Here is a 16,133-nt window from a genome sequence, read left to right as displayed (position 1 = left end):
ACACTTTGTCCTCATCCATCTCTTGTGAATCCATATCTTTCTCAATCATCCTTCTCTCATTCTGCTACTCTATCCATTATTGTCTTTTCAGAAATCTGTTGTGTTTTGTCTCCCCGCCTCCTTCATCCCACGGATCAGTCACTTCCTGTTTCCCAGTCCCTGCTCCTTCTCTCCCTTCTCCTCCCCCTTCTATCCCTCCTCCTCCTGCTCTCTCCTCCTTCTCGCTCCCTCCCCTCTTTCTCCCTTCTCTCTCCCTCCTCCTCCTTTTCTTCCCCCTCCCTTCCTCTTCTCCCACTGTGGCTATATTTGGAGCTCTCTTCCCAACCTGGCTTCTTGTTGCACCATAGACTGGCAGCATAAAATCCACATCATTTGTAGACATCTGGGGCCTGAGAATATAGCACACGGGGGTCTCTCGCTCACATACAGCCTACTTCTTCATGTCTTTAACTAGCTCATTGTCATTCCAATGACATACTTTCAGTACTGACTAGAATTCCCTGCCTCGCAGAGCATTGTTCACGTTGCAGTTCAGCAGTTACTGTTAAGGTATTTTATTTCACCTTTATTTAACTAGGCAAGTCAGTTAAGAACAAATTCTTATTTACAATGACGGCCTACCAGAAGGCAAAAGACCTCCTGCGGGGACGGGGGCTGGGATTAAAAATATACAAATAAATACAATATAAATATAGGACAAAACACATCACAACGAGACAACACTACATAAAGAGAGACCCAAGACAGCATGATAACACAACATAACAACATGGTAGCAGCACAAAACATGGTATAAACATTATTGGGCACAGACAACAGCACAAAGGGCAAGAAGGTAGAGACAACAATACATCACACAAGGTATCTGGTGATGCACATCTGTCCACCGATTGCATTCGTGTAACTCAGATTATGTATGATTTTATGTTTTCTGGTTGATATGTGTTGTGTGTTGATACACTGAACAAAAATATAAACACAAGTAAAGTGTTGGTCCCATGTTTTATCAGCTGAAATAAAAGATCCCAGAAATGTTTCATACACACAAAAAGCTTATTTCACTCAAATTTTGTGCGCAAATTTGTTTACATCCCAGTTGGTGAGCATTTCTCCTTTGCCAAGATAATCCATCCACCTGACAGGTGTGGCATATCAAGAAGCTGATTGAACAGCATGATCATTACACAGCTGCATCTTGTGCTGGGGACAATAAATGCCCACTCTAAAATGTGCAGTTTTGTCACACAACACAATGCCACAGATGTCTCAAGTTTTGAGGGAGTGTGCAATTGGCAGAAATTCCGCTATGCCCTCAGACGAACCATCAAACAGGCAAAGCGTCAATACAGGACTAAGATAGAATCCTACTACACCGGCTCTGAGGCTCATCGGATGTGGCAGGGCTTGCAAACTTTGTAGTCTGTGAAAGGGAAACCCAGCCGTGAGCTGCCTAGTGACACAAGCCTACCAGATGGGCTAAATGCCTTTTATGCTTGCTTTGAGGCAAGCAACACTGAAGCATGCATGAGAGCACCAGCTGTTCCGGACGACTGTGTGATCACGACCACACTGCCCTTTCCCACCTGGACAAAAGGAACACCTATGTGAGAATGCTGTTCATTGACTACAGCTCAGCGTTCAATACCATAGTGCCCACAAAGCTCATCACTAAGCTAAGGACCCTGGGCCTAACACCTCTCTATGCAACTGGAGCCTGGACTTCCTGATGGGGCAGTTGTGGAGCGGGTCGAGTGGTTCAAGTTCTTTGGTGTCCACATCAACAAAACACTATCATGGTCCAAACACACTAAGACAGTCTTGAAGAGGGCACAACAATGCCTATTCCCCCTCAGGATACTGAAAAGATTTGGCATGGGTCCCCAGATTCTCATTTTTTTTTTACAGCTGCACTATCGAGAGCATCCTAACCGGTTGCATCACCACCTGGTATGGCAACTACTCAGCATCTGACCATAAGGTGCTACAGAGGGTAGTGCTTCCTGCCATCCAGGACCTCTATACTAGGCGTGTCATAGACTGTTCTCTCTGCTACCGCATGGTACCGGAGCGCTAAGTCTAGGTCCAAAAGGCTCCTTAACAGCTTCTACCCCTAAGCCATAAGACTGCTGAACAATTAGTCAAATGGCTACTCGGTAACGGTACCCCCTGTATATAGCCTTGGTATTGTTATTTTATTGTTACTTTTCATTTTATTTTTTACTTTAGTTTATTTTGTAAATATTTTTAACTGCATTGTTGGTTAAGGGCTTGTAAGTAAGCATTTCATGGTTGTTTGTATTCGGCACATGTGACAAATAACATTTGTATTTAATTAGAATGTACGAATGTCCACCAGAGCTGTTACCAGAAAAATGTAATGTTAATTTCTCTAACATAAGCCGCCTCCAACGTCGTTTTAGAGAATTTGGCAGTACGTCCAACCGGCTTCACATCCGCAGACTACTTGTATGGCGTCGTGTTGGCGAGCGGTTTGCTGATGTCAACGTTGTGAACAGAGTGCCCCATGGTGGGGTTATGGTATGGGCAGGCATAAGCTACGGACAACGAACAAAATTGCATTTTATTGGTGGAAATTTTAATGATACCGTGATGAGATCCTGTCGTGCCATTCATCCGGTGTCATCACCTCATGTTTCAGCATGATGATGCACAGCCCCATATCGCAAGGATCTGTAAACAATTCCTGGAAGCTGAAAATGACCCAGTTCTTCCATGGCCTGGATTCTAACCAGACGTCACTCTGAGCATATTTGGGATGCTCTGGATTGATCAACAACCTGATCAACTCTATGCGAAGGAGATGTCGCGCTGCATGAGGAAAATGGTGGTCACACCAGATACTGACTGGTTTTCTGATCCACACCCCTACAATTATTTTGTTTAAGGTATCTGTGAGCAACAGATGTATATCTGTATTCCCAGTAATGTGAAATCCATAGATTGGGGCCTAATTTATTTATTTAAACTGACTGATTTCCTTATATGAACTGTAACTCTGTAAAATCTTGGAAATTGTTGCATGTTGCGTTTATATTTTAGTTCAGTATAGTTTGCTGACTGATGGTGTGTGTGTGTGTGTGTGTGTGTGTGTGTGTTTGTCAGGTGAGCCCGTGCCCAGGTCACTAGAGGGGCTGTTTGTCTATGAGGAGAGAAGCACTGCCCCTCCTGCCAATGACACTATCGTAGTGGAGCAGTGGACTGTCATCGAGGTCAGAGAGCCGTGTGTGTGTGCATGCGTGGGTCAGTCAGTGAGGACAGGTGAATGTGTTGCAGTAGGTATTCCCTAGGGAAGATCCTGTAGTGAGTGATAGGATAGCATTACGTGTGTGTGGTGGTGGGGGGGGGTTAGCATTGTGTGTGTGTGTGTGTGGGGGGGGAGTGATTAGCATTATGACTGTGTGGTGGGGGAGATTAGCATTGTCTGTGTTGGGGGAGATTAGAATTATGTGTTTGTGTGTGGGTGATTAGCATCATGTCTGTGGGGGGTGGAGATTGTTTGTTTGTGTCAACAACCCTAATGGTAACACAAAAAGATGGATAAACAAGTGTAGAAAACATTCAACAATTACCTCTATCCAGTGTGTGACAACAATATTGTGCTGTGTAGGGTTCTGATGTGAAGACCGATTACGGGCCACTCCTTCACACACTGGCTGAGTTCGGCTGGCTGCTCACCTGTGTCCTGCCCACACATATCATCCGCCATGACAGGTAACACACATCATTGATGGGCATTTTGATATTAATGTTGTTGGACCAGTCTTGGCTCAAGTCTCTGTACTCAAGTGATGAACCTGACATTGCACTTAAATGTTTTGTGTGTTGCCTGATGGCAGTGGTGGAAAAAGTACCCAATTTTCATTCTTGACTAAAAGTAAAGATAACTTAATAGAAAATGACTCAAGTAAAAGTCACCCAGTAAAATACAACTTGAATAAAAGTTAAGTATTTGGTTTGAAATATACTAAAGTATCAAAAGTAGGTGTAAATCATTTCAAATTCCTTGTATTAAGCAAACCAGACGGCATCATTTTCTTGTTTATTTTAATTTAGGGATAGCCAGAGGCACACTCCAACACTCAGACATCATTTAGAAACGAAGCATGTGTTAGTGAGTCCTTCAGATCAGAGGCAGTAGATGACCAGGGATGTTCTCTTTAAGTGTGAATTTGATCATTATCTTGTCCTGCTAAGCTTTCAAAATGTAACGAGTACATTTGGGTGTCATAGAAAATGTATGGAGTAAAAGGTATATCGTTTTCTTTAGGAATGTAGTGAAGTAAAAGTTGCCAAATATAAATAGTAAAGTACAGATATCCCGAAATTCTACTTAAGTGAAAATACTTAAAAGTTCTACTTAATTTACACCACTGCCTGATGGTCCAGAACAAACTCGGGTCATCATGCCTTATTTGACTGTTTTCCTTCATAAACTTTTGTAATGTTGTGTGTTTGTCTAGTGATGGTAACCTGGCAACCAAGCATGTGGTGTTCCTACAGAGACCAATCAAGACCTCTTCAATACCACAGAGGAACCATGTGAGGGCTTGGTTTCATTTAGCAGCTTTCCTGTTGTAGTGTTTTGTTCTATGTGACTACTGCCCCCCTGTGGATTTTTTTATGATAAAGGGAAGTGGAAAATGAAAGCAAAGTGAGATGTATCATACAAATCAATGAATTGTATTAATATGGATCCGCCCCTTTTCATTTTCACCTAAAATGACATACCCAAATCTAACAGCCTGTAGCTCAGGACCTGAAGCAAGGATATGCATATTCTTAATACCATTTGAAAGGAAACACTTTGAAGTTTGTGGAAATGTGAAATGAATGTAGGAGAATAACACATTAGACCTGGTAAAGGATAAACAAACTAAAAACTTTTTTTGCCATCTTTGAAATGAAAGCCCAGGCACAATATAGATTTGCCACTAGATGGCAGCAGTGTATGTGCAAAGTTTTACACTGACCCAATGAACCATCACATTTCTGTTCAAAATGTATCAAGACTGCCCAAATGTGCCTAATTGGTTTATTAATAACTAAGTTCATAACTGTGCACTCTCCTCAAATAATAGCATGGTATTCTTTCACTAATAGCTACTGTAAATTGGACAGTGCAGTTAAATTAGTTTGTCATGGTACATTTTCTTGTTACTTGCGTCATGCTAATCACATTAGCGCACTTTAGCTCAACCGTCCCGAGGGTGGGACACCGATCTGTAGAGATCCTTAAGAGGTTTTAAATTGCTACACTATAATGCCTGAATTTAACCTTAAACACTCAACTTCGAAATGTCTCATTCTGAAGTGAGACTGTGAGAGCTAGTTGCTGTTACACACATCTGTACTGCATTAGATTTGCATGTTGCTTTTACTAGATATTTTAATGACCTATGATTGATTTATTTGCACAATGTTTAGCGTTACTGCATAGAGAAGTCACCATCACAGAGACATGAAAGCCTCTTCCTCTTATACTACCCTCTGTCCTCTCCCAGGCCGGGTCCATTCAGAGCGACGTGTCCACTCGCTCTGTGAGTCGAGGTGTGGGCAGCCCCCTAACACCCCCCAATGTGGAGTTGTCCCCCACCGCTGGGGGTATCGGGGGGTTCCCCGTCTTCGGAGGGGGGTACCCCAGCACCCTGTCCCACCTAGAGGGGGGCTTCGAGCACGATGACGGGGCGGCAGAGGTGACCTGCATGTGACCCTGAAATGGACACACATATATACACCCCCCATCTATCCCTCTAATCGCTTCCCTAACCAAGAAGACTAGAAAAGACTAGAAAAGCAAAACTTGGCACTTTTTTTTTATTATGAAGCCATATTTACAATTTTGAGATGGTGTTATTTCCATTTTTATACATTTTGTTGGGAAAAGCAAGCTGTCGAGACACTTTTGTTCGTACCCACACATATGCACTTATCAGTCCAGATTCACACATCTCATCGTTCACACAGCACCTTTTCATATAAGAACACACACACACTTTCACACAACTGTGACCAGCAGAAAGCACAGGACATCTCCACAGTGACTGGGGGAACCAGGAAGAAGCTTCCATGCAGACACACCCAGACCACTGGACTGAACTCTGACCAACTACACAACTGGTTGGTGGAACGTGTCCCCATGTTTTGGGACCCCCTCCCCCAGAACTGCCAACACCTCCGTTCAATACAACTTTACCTCCTCTGACGTGTAACATCACACCTACTCTGGCTCAAGGGGAAACGGGCCAGACAAACAGCACAGCTACATTGGGTTGGGCTAAATACATTGTAGTGCAGCTGACTAGGTATTCCCTTTCCTGCCACCAGCTCCTCTCCCCTGTTGTCTCAAACACACCCAGCTGGATGGAAACGTACCAGGCGGACAAATACACGCTCGCTGTCTGGTGGTGGTACTGTCCAGGGCCTTGCAGCATTCAGCAATATTATTCAAACAGACCTCTTTCTGTGATAGTTGTAAAACTAGGGGTGTTTTGAGTTCAGGCCTGGAGAAGATTTGTACAGTAATTGCATGGGTAAGATTTATTTCCATATACCGGACTGCCTGGGAATGAATTGATAACATACTGAACCTTCTCTAGATATGTACATCAGGGCTATAAATGTATTGTCTGATTGGTGCTTAAATCTATTGTTCACGGTCATTAGCGTGCATTTTTATTCATTGGCATCAGATCAGGACCTATTCTATTCCTGCACCTACTGTCATTAGAAATAGCTGGTAGTTATTTTATCATAGCCACATGGTACTGGTTATCAGGCCTCAATTGTTTTCATTCTGCCCAATGATTCCTTTCCTCAGACAAAAGCCCTATTGTGTTACTAAGGGAGATGACTCAGTGACATTTGTTTAATAACACTATTAAAGGGTTTGTTGTGTAAGAGAACACCACAATGATGTACATATCGTAGATGTTATAGTATTACTAGAGATGGACATTTGTAGTTATACAATACAGGTTTATGAGCCCCCTTGTTTTGGGGATGGTGAAACATCAGTATTTACCTGTTGCAGTGTTTCATTTGAGAATGTAATATTTTGCTTCCTTTTGTCATCAGTGTTTATTTTATTAAACAGCTATTTCTCCTTATTCCTCACATTTAGAAAAACACATGCCCATGATTTCCTCACATTTACTGACCAATTATTTACTTTTAAAGCACTAGGCTAAATAGGAGAGGCCATGGAGAGGACAAGTTAATTCTTGACAGTTCCGTGGTGGCCCCACACTCACATCTGCCTTCTTCATCCAGGTGTAAACCTCTCAAATGATCCCATGACTTTTACAAGCTGTATTTAAAAAATTAAGTCATAACAGATGGGGCCAAATTATACATAAAGGGATTTTTGTTGGGGTCAACAACAGGGTAATAGTCTTTTTATTAAGACAAATGTTGACAGTAAAATGTATTTTAAAGGAAAATAAAAAGTGGGCGGATAGACAAGACTCCTCCCACAAAATAACTTAATGATGATGAGGAGGAAGGAGGTGTGCACTCAGAGCAACACAAGCATAGAGGGCTTCTGAACCACAAATGGACCCCTAGCCTCTAAACCCTAGGTACACCTGTAAACTAGAGAAGATTGGATACAGAGAAGCATTATGGTCATAGCTTCATCTTGCCTCCAAATGGGTTTCCTGGAAATGTCTGCATATTCTTCCACCTACCCAAGCCTCAGATCTACAGGAGTGGCAAGGAGTCTATTTGGAATTCAGTGATAGAACAAAAGCAACGGGGAGAAAGCAAAGCACCAGCAAACATATGATAGTAGTGGGGGGGGGGGACAGCAGGGGTTATGTACAGGGAGCCCATAAGGGTGTGCCTTTGTCATCAACACATTATGGTTAAATGTAGGTTTTGTAAATCCAGCTGCTCAAAAGGTTAAAGCAACATTCCCCACAGAGTAGTGAGACTGGCTAGTGTGTAGCTGCATCAGACCTGGGTTCAAATACTATCCGAAATCTCTTCAAATACTTTGAGTGTTTGCTTTAGCCTGCCTGGAGTACCAGGTGGGTGGGGTTTGCCTTGTGGGACTCTCATTGGTTTCATTGCAACAGGCAAGCTCAATCAAGCAGTATTTGAATACTAGTATTTGAACTCACGTCTGGTCTCCTGTGTGCAGCTCTCCTCTCAGGCCTCGCTCTCCCCGGCTGAGGTGTTCTGGACCTCCTCCTCCAGGATAGGAACGATCAGGTTGTCCTTGGACATCAGGTTGTACTTCATCACGAAGCGCGTGAACCGATGGCACAGAAAGGTCTCGTTCTACAGGGAAGGAAAGAGGATGAGAGTTGGGCCCTGTCCAGAAACAGCCTCTACCCCTAAACAAGAGGATGCGATCTGAGGTCTGATGCACTAGTTTAGAGGCTGACTGACCATTTACTATAAAGCCATACTGTCACAGCCGTGATTTGTCATGAAGTAAATCATGTCTGGAACGCAGCTAATCAGCATCAGAACTAACTGTTGTATGTAGAGCCATAGCTTTGGTCTGCTTGGAGTCATCACATGGGTGAACTCCACAGGGCACGAGTTCAGTAGACCATGAAGTGGCCATTATGGATATGCACAGGTCCCAGACTCTATTCAGCTCTAGTAGACAGTATCAGTCCACTGTTCCCTATTGTCTAGGTCTGTAGTGCCACCTGTTGGCTTAACATGGGACTACTACAAGATGGAATATGTTCATAGCTGGTTGGCCACATATGGAGAATAAAGGAGTTGGTAATCACTCATTTCCTGCTCAATCGGTTGCACATGTGGTGTGGATAAGTGCATTATATGTTCTAATTCAAACAAGTAATGAATGTCCCAATGAAGCTTTACTGTCATTTTCAATTGGTATGAAGAGCCCAAATCATACTTCACTGCCAAGTCTATTTGGGAAGTGTGAACCTTTAACTTACCTCATACTTGTCAAATATCTGGCGATGGTGGAAGTAAGCATGGGAGAATATCCTGTAGATCCGGCGACACACAGAACCCAGCTTGGCCACTGAGGACTCCTTGATGCTCACACTGGGGAGGGGAGATTGAAAGTGTATGAGTGGGGAACCAAAGCACTCCTTTACATAAAGTGTGTGTGTGTGTGTGTGTGTGAGTGCTCACCGGCTGGGGAAATACTTGTTGCTGTTGAGAAGGCAGGCAGCTCCGTCCAGCGTGTGCCTGGTGTAGTCAATGGCAGGGCACTGTGGACCCAAGCACAGGCAATGTACATGCATCCTAAATACAGAATAGTGCATTGCAGGCTGAGCTGAAAAATGTAATCCTGAGTGAATTGAATCAAATGTATTTTATAAAGCTCTTTTCACATCAGCAGTTGTCCTAAAGTGCTTATACAGAAACCCCAAAGAGCAAGCAATGCAGATGCAGAAGCACAATGGGTAGGAAAAACTCCCTAGAAAGGCTCCTCTCTAGGAAGAAACCAGGCCCTGAGGGGTGGAGATTATAAGAGTACATGGACAATCGTTCTTCATTCTGATTTTAGTAACACTCACCTCTTTGGGGGTCTTGTGTGCAGCACACAGGAATATCCACTGTTCTGTGGCTGTCATCTGGGTGCAGGTGTCTGGGTGGCACTCGCTCTGCAGTTTCACAGCGAGTCCATTCAGCTCCAGACAAAATTGCCTGTATCAGATGGGAGAATGGTAGACACAGACTGAGTCAACACACCCACATGGAGTAAGGTTTTTGATCTCAGCGTGTCGTGCAGCTACTGTACCTGAGGTGCTCGTACTTCCACACCCCTTCGTCCTGTCCCTCTGGTGGCTCTAGGATCTTATCGATACCGGAGCAGTCTGACCGGATGTTCTGCTGAATGTACTGAACAAGGGACAGGGGAAGTGCCTAGGTTAGTGATCAAAACATCTTGCCATCATCCTCCTAACTAGTTAAAAGAAATAGGTTCTGACATGGGTGACAATGATCACAAGTCAACCATTAATAGATAAGATGCTTCGTAGGTTTATAGGGAAGCAGGCTGCCATCTTAAAATAAGGCACACCATGTCAGCGTCAGGCTTGGCACTTGACAGCTACGAACAGCATTCTGCAATTAGGGCTAATTTGAAGCTCAAAATGGACTCCACAGTCACGCCCCACTAGCTAACTCAACCACACCTGTTGTACAGCCAGCGTGCTGTCCATCTCTTCAAAGGATTCATCTGGCCAGTTGTAGAAATCCTGCAGTGAGAGAGTGAGCGATAATCATATTCAGTGCATGTGTGGCTATGGCTCAAAGGGCAAAATAGTGTCACCTCTCAGCCATTCATATTTCATCTAACCAGACAGATGGTCTCTTCACAGTAACCAAGTCCAGAACAGACTCTGGGAAATGCACAATACTGCATAGAGCGATAACTACATGGAACTTTTTCACATCAAGTAACTCAAGTGTGCAGTAAAATCAGATGTAAAGAAACATAAAACAACACCTCACGGCACAATGCGGACTATGAAGAGAGACACACACACACACACACACACACACACACACAGTAATAATAATTTTATATCAGTGGAGGGGGAATTTCATTTTTTTGGGTGAAACATTTTTTGATAAAACGATGCTAAATAGTTAGCAAGAAAGGCATTTCACTGTACTTGTGCATGTGACATTAAAAAACTTGAAATGTATATATTCACGTCACCAAATCATTTATTAAAAGACTGTTTTGCTACGAAGGTCTACAGTATCCTCAACAGCACTCTGTAGGTTAGCACCATGGTGTAGCAGGAGGATATTGGGAATTTTCCAGTACATATATGCACATTATACATCTCAGAGTAGTAAGCAGAATCAACACAAGCCATATGTATCTGGGCCATTAGACGTGCACTCTGAAGCCATTAATCAATAGATCATTAGGTTAAGGGAAGGTATATGTGTCTGGGTCATAAGGCTAAGGGAAACCAATAATCAATAGGTCATTAGGATAAGGGAAGCCATTAACCAGTCCCGTGAGGTTCATTAGATGTGCATTAGGAGCATAGGTGTGTTTTACTAAAAGCACCATTAGACATGCACCTGCATTAGGAGTATGCGTGTTTGTTTATTTTTGTATCGTTGCTATGGTTACGCCACCAATAGAATCTATGCCCTAAGGTCTGTGCCAACAAGAAAATGGAAACCAAGCTGAAATAAGTTCAAGGCAAAAAGATAATGGTGGCTAAATGCCCAAGGGGATGAATCATTAACATAAAGAGGAGTGACAGTCTGTAACGTAAGGATGAAAACTGTATAAAAAGTGTGTGCCCGAGGCTGGAAAGGCAGTTGCTTCATGAACCAGCTCGGCTTTTGTTACTTTGTAATAAAGTCTATTTGAACTCACAAGCTCCAGTGTTTGGGAAATATTATTGACTGAATATTTCCACGACAAGTACAGCTAGTTTCTGTCCTCCTCTGGGTACATTTACTTCAATACAAAACCTAGGAGGCTCATGGTTCTCACCCTCTTCCGGAGGACGTCCTCCAACCTATCAGAGCTCTTGCAACATGAACTGACATGTTGTCCACTCAATCAAAGGATCTGAGAATGAATCTAGTACTGAAAACATAAGCCAGTTAGCTAGCACTGCAGTGCATAAAATGTGGTGAGTAGTTGTGACTCAAAGAGAGAAAGACAATAGTTGAAGTTTTGAACAAATTAATTCCTTCAAAAATGAAGGAGGAGCAAGAGAGAGAGAGAGAGCTAGCTATATTTCTGTTGTATTTTTTGCACTTTCTTAGCTAGTGAATGCAGCTAGCTAGTTTAGCCTACTCAAACAGAGAGGGCTGCTATGCTAGCTGGCTATGGCTATCCAAAACTGGAACTCTAAGTCAAGGTAAGCTTTTGGTTTATGAATTGACACCAGGGCCTAACGGTGTAACTGTTAAACTGCCTGCTGACTGTACACTGTACTGCACAATTGTAGCGGATTTACTAACGTGTTAGTTGTAGTAGTTTTGTTGACTATGACATTAGCTAATATGGTGACAACGATGTAGGCTGTGTGTAGCAGTTAGCAATTATGATATGAAGGTTTGGAAAGGTTTTTCACCTGGTCACAGACAGCTGATATGTTGTGCACTGAAGTCCACAAGCGAAGGGAAAATGCGAGAGGAAGAGAGCACGTAGATGCGAGAAGGAATACAACTACAAAAGTGATCATGCTGTTTGTATGTGGCTGCTATGAATGTTAACTGTGTTCGCGTGTGTTCAGGGGTGTATTTATTCTGCCGATTCTGCCGATTCTGTTGAAAAACGTTTCTTAAACGGAAGCAAACAGAATGGGGATAAATATACCTGAATTTGTCCAATAGAATCTCTTGTTTGCACTAATGACTACACCCTAGATCAGCTAGATGCAGGCAAGAGTGTGCAAGGCGGTATTAAATGTGTCACTGTCACCTTGATTACTCAAATTTCTCTCTTGACCTGTGCACCTGTTGTAAACTTTCATTCGTAGTCTAGATTGTAGAAACATGATGATGGGTATAGGGAAAATTGAAGTATAATGTGTAGTAACCTAGCTAAACCTATCGATGTTACATTGAGCTGGGTGAATGGAATATGAATGACAGTCATCCAATATGTTGTAATATAAATAAGGCCATGCTCATAAAAAAAAAATCGTCCCTCATCTTAAACGACACTGACCGCCACTGTTGTATATTATATATTTGCATAATAAAGTAATAATGTATTGCATGATATATTGTTCTATTTATGATGTAGGCTGTTGCGTTTTGTTGTGATGTAACTATTGTTTTAATCCTGTTTGGACCCCAGGAAGAGTAGTAATGGGGATCCTAATAAATAAACAATATACAGTATTTAGCTAACTACATTAGTTACTGGTTAACTAGCTAACTACATTGGGGACACGTATAAGGATAATTACACAAATAATTACCGTTACTTGGCTTGATAGCTAGTTGATGGAAAATAATATAACGTTAGTCAGCTAGCTAAAGTACAGTAGCTGAAGACTACAGCTCATGAACAGTTAGCCATGTCAAAATAGCTCGCTAACAGTTAAACGGTAGCTAGATACTGTAGCTAGCTATAATGTCAACAATTACAGCTGTTAGCTAACTTAGATATCTAGCTAACTTAAACTAGGTTAGCTACTAGTTCGCTAGCTATCAAAAGTGAAGTGGTTTTCAGATGGTGTTCATATTTCATTGTTTTAAAGTCTAACTACCTAGCAAGTCTCAAATTCTCTGTGGTAGTTTTTAGCTAGCCTAGTTAACGTTAGCTAACGCTACCCAGTTGCAAGCCCGACTCTTCCTATTTTCCGGAAAGACAACTCCGAGCTAACCGTACAGAGAAACGACTCAAACCCCAAAATCTGAATGAAATTCACTGTTCCTGCAAGACCACCGTGGTCACCGCTGGTCTCTTTACCATATGCAATCGTATTCCGATTTGTGGAAACATACCTTCGCCTTGGTTCCAGGCCGATTCCTCCTCAGAACTGCAGTACCCTCCGCCATGACCATCTCGACAGAATGCCCGGATGCAAATGATGCACACATTTACTGACTTGTGTGTGACGGATTCCCTGTAGCAGGAGCGCGGACAGGGAGTTGCAAGGCTACCAAGCAGTGGACATTCCTCAAGTGGTGGAAGAAGTACCCAATTATCATGCTTGAGTAAAAGTAAAGATACCCGTTAAAATACAACTTGAGTAAAAGTCTAAATGTATTTGTTTTTAAATATACTTAAGTATCAAAAGTTAAAGTATAAATAATTTAAAATTCATATTAAACAAACCAGACGGCACTATTTCTTACGTTAACATTTTACGGATAGCCAGATGCACACTCCAGATTGCAATCAGAAGTCGAAGGGAAATGGGAGTCCCTGGAGAACGAGATGGTTGGTTAGTAGTGCAGTATTATCACGAGGAGACGTGTACTTGGGAAACGAGATGGTTGGTTAGTAGTGCAGTATTATCACGAGGAGACGTGTACTTGGGAAACGAGATGGTTGGTTAGTAGTGCAGTATTATCACGAGGAGACGTGTACTTGGGAAACGAGATGGTTGGTTAGTAGTGCAGTATTATCACGAGGAGACGTGTACTTGGGAAACGAGATGGTTGGTTAGTAGTGCAGTATTATCACGAGGAGACGTGTACTTGGGAAACGGAGGAGGAATATGGAGAGAAGGTCAAAGAGAGAGGGAAGAAGAGGGTGAGCTTGAGTCGGATAAGAATGGTGGGGAAAAGGGAGATGGTTTGATAAAGAAGAATGGAAGAAAGTGTAAGCAGAGGGAGATGAAAACAGGAGGAGAATTGGAAGTGAATGAGGGTGAAGTTATCGGAGACCGAGGTATGCACGGAGGGTCACGATAAAGATGAGTCTGACAGGAGTGAAGTTTATGGAAAAAGTGGACTCTTGCATTTTGGCTGATCCATTTGTGATTTCGCGGTGGGTGAAAGAGTTGGGTAATGTGGAATCGGTGAAGTTAACCAGAAGTGGTCTAGTGATAATTGTTTGTGTTGGTCAGAGGGAGAAGGCGCTCGGAGTAAAAGAAATGGGGGCAAGAAAAGTTGTTTCGCTCTCAAGAAAAGGGCGCCAATGAAACTGGGGTTGCAGTAAATATAAAAGTTGACCAGCTGAGGGGAAATTCCCGGTGTATGTGATGCTCGTCGTTTGATGCGACGCATAACGGGTGGGGAAACAGAAGAGTCATTGTCTGTTCTTTTGAGTTTTGAAGTTGAGTTTTTGCCCGACAAAGTGAAGCTAGGATATATAAGTTATCCTGTATGAGCGTATGTGCCGAATACATTACGATGTTAGATGCCAAGCTTATGGGCATGGCATGTGGCAGCAGTGTATAGGAGGGAGGGTCCAAGGTGTGAGAAGTGTGCAGGAGGGCATGAGACAAAGGTATGTGTAGTATTGGTGAAAGTAGTGGTATGTGTTATTAATTGTAGGGGTGCCCATGGGGCTGGGGATCAGAAATGTCCTGTGAGAGAGGCAGGTTGAGGTTTCTAGGGTTAGAGTAGAGCAGAAGTTGTCATATGTTGAGGCAGTGAAGAAAGTAGAGGAAGATGGGTTAAGGGTGAGGAGTGGTGAGAGTAGTAGAGATATACCAGTACAGAGGGATAGGCCAAAAAGTGATATAAGGTTCAACAAGATTCGATTTTTAGCATTTATAGCAATGGTTATCAACTGTACGGCAGGGATGGAATGGAAATTGCAGAAAATGTAGGTTGTGGTGGCAGCTGCAGAGAGGTATTTGGGTGTGCGAGACATCAAAAGAGTTACAGGGTGTGTTAAGTGGTGAAGTCCCATCCTTTTAGGATGATGACATGAGGTAGGAATAAATACATTTAATTAGTGGAGTGGGGTGGTGTTAACTTTATATAATGTTTTAATTAGTGAGTGTAGTGTTTGATGGTAGGGTATTTATTATTACATTTGATCTATCAAGCAAAGTGTAAGGGAGTTGTACTCCAGTCTAGTAGGTAATGCAACAAATTGGATGCCAACTGCCGTTAAACCTCAGAAGAGGCACACTCCAACGCTCAGACACCATTTACAAAGGAAGCATGTGTTTAGTGAGTGCACCAGATCAGGGGGATGACCAGGGATGTTCTCTTGATAAGTGCATGAATTTGAATATGTTTATGTCCTGTTAAGCATTCAAAATGTAACGACTACTTTTGGGTGTCAGGGAAAAGGTATGGAGTAAAAAGTAGATTTTCTTTAGGAATGTAGTAAAGTAAAAGTTGGCCAAAATATAAATCGTAAAGTACAGATACCTCAAATCAACTTAAGTACTTTACAGTATTTTTACATAAGTACTTTAGACCACTGCATTCCTCCAGAGATATATATACATTTTTAACCTGGCATGTCAGTTAAGTACGAATTCTTATTTACAATGACAGCCTACCGGGGAACAGTGGGCTAACTGCCTTGGTCAGGGGCAGAAGGACATATTTTTACCTAGCTCGGGGATTCCATCCAGCAACCTTTTGGTTACTGGCCCAACGCTCTAACCACTAGGCTATCTGCCGCCACTAACTCACTCACACACAAACTTTTTCCCATATTTTGTTACGTTACAGCCTTAATCTACAATAGATTAAATACATGTTTTACT

General features: G+C 42.6%; 2 protein-coding genes across 2 annotated transcripts in view; one reads left to right on the top strand and one right to left on the bottom strand.

Annotated features, from left to right (window-relative positions):
• The window catches only part of LOC106582313 (raftlin-2), a 49,886-nt gene extending 42,752 nt beyond the window's left edge, over positions 1-7,134 (top strand). The window contains exons 5-8 of the mRNA XM_045704811.1: positions 3,124-3,230; positions 3,629-3,732; positions 4,482-4,560; positions 5,523-7,134. Of these exons, the coding sequence (XP_045560767.1) occupies positions 3,124-3,230; positions 3,629-3,732; positions 4,482-4,560; positions 5,523-5,729 (497 nt within the window). The 3' untranslated portion in view covers positions 5,730-7,134. The remainder of the gene's footprint in view (positions 1-3,123; positions 3,231-3,628; positions 3,733-4,481; positions 4,561-5,522) is intronic.
• On the bottom strand, positions 5,822-13,666 carry LOC106582314 (MOB-like protein phocein). The gene is made up of 7 exons (XM_014165273.2): positions 13,459-13,666; positions 10,155-10,217; positions 9,758-9,858; positions 9,534-9,663; positions 9,145-9,224; positions 8,943-9,054; positions 5,822-8,301 (listed from the first exon to the last, which is right to left on the bottom strand). Exons 1-7 carry the CDS (start codon positions 13,552-13,554, stop codon positions 8,170-8,172), a joined length of 714 nt encoding a protein of 237 aa, XP_014020748.1. The 5' UTR covers positions 13,555-13,666; the 3' UTR covers positions 5,822-8,169.
• Positions 13,667-16,133: the final 2,467 nt, after the last annotated feature.

Source organism: Salmo salar, chromosome ssa21 (assembly GCF_905237065.1).
Source record: "Salmo salar chromosome ssa21, Ssal_v3.1, whole genome shotgun sequence".
NCBI lineage: Eukaryota > Metazoa > Chordata > Actinopteri > Salmoniformes > Salmonidae > Salmo > Salmo salar.
This window is presented reverse-complemented; position numbering and strand designations above follow the sequence as displayed.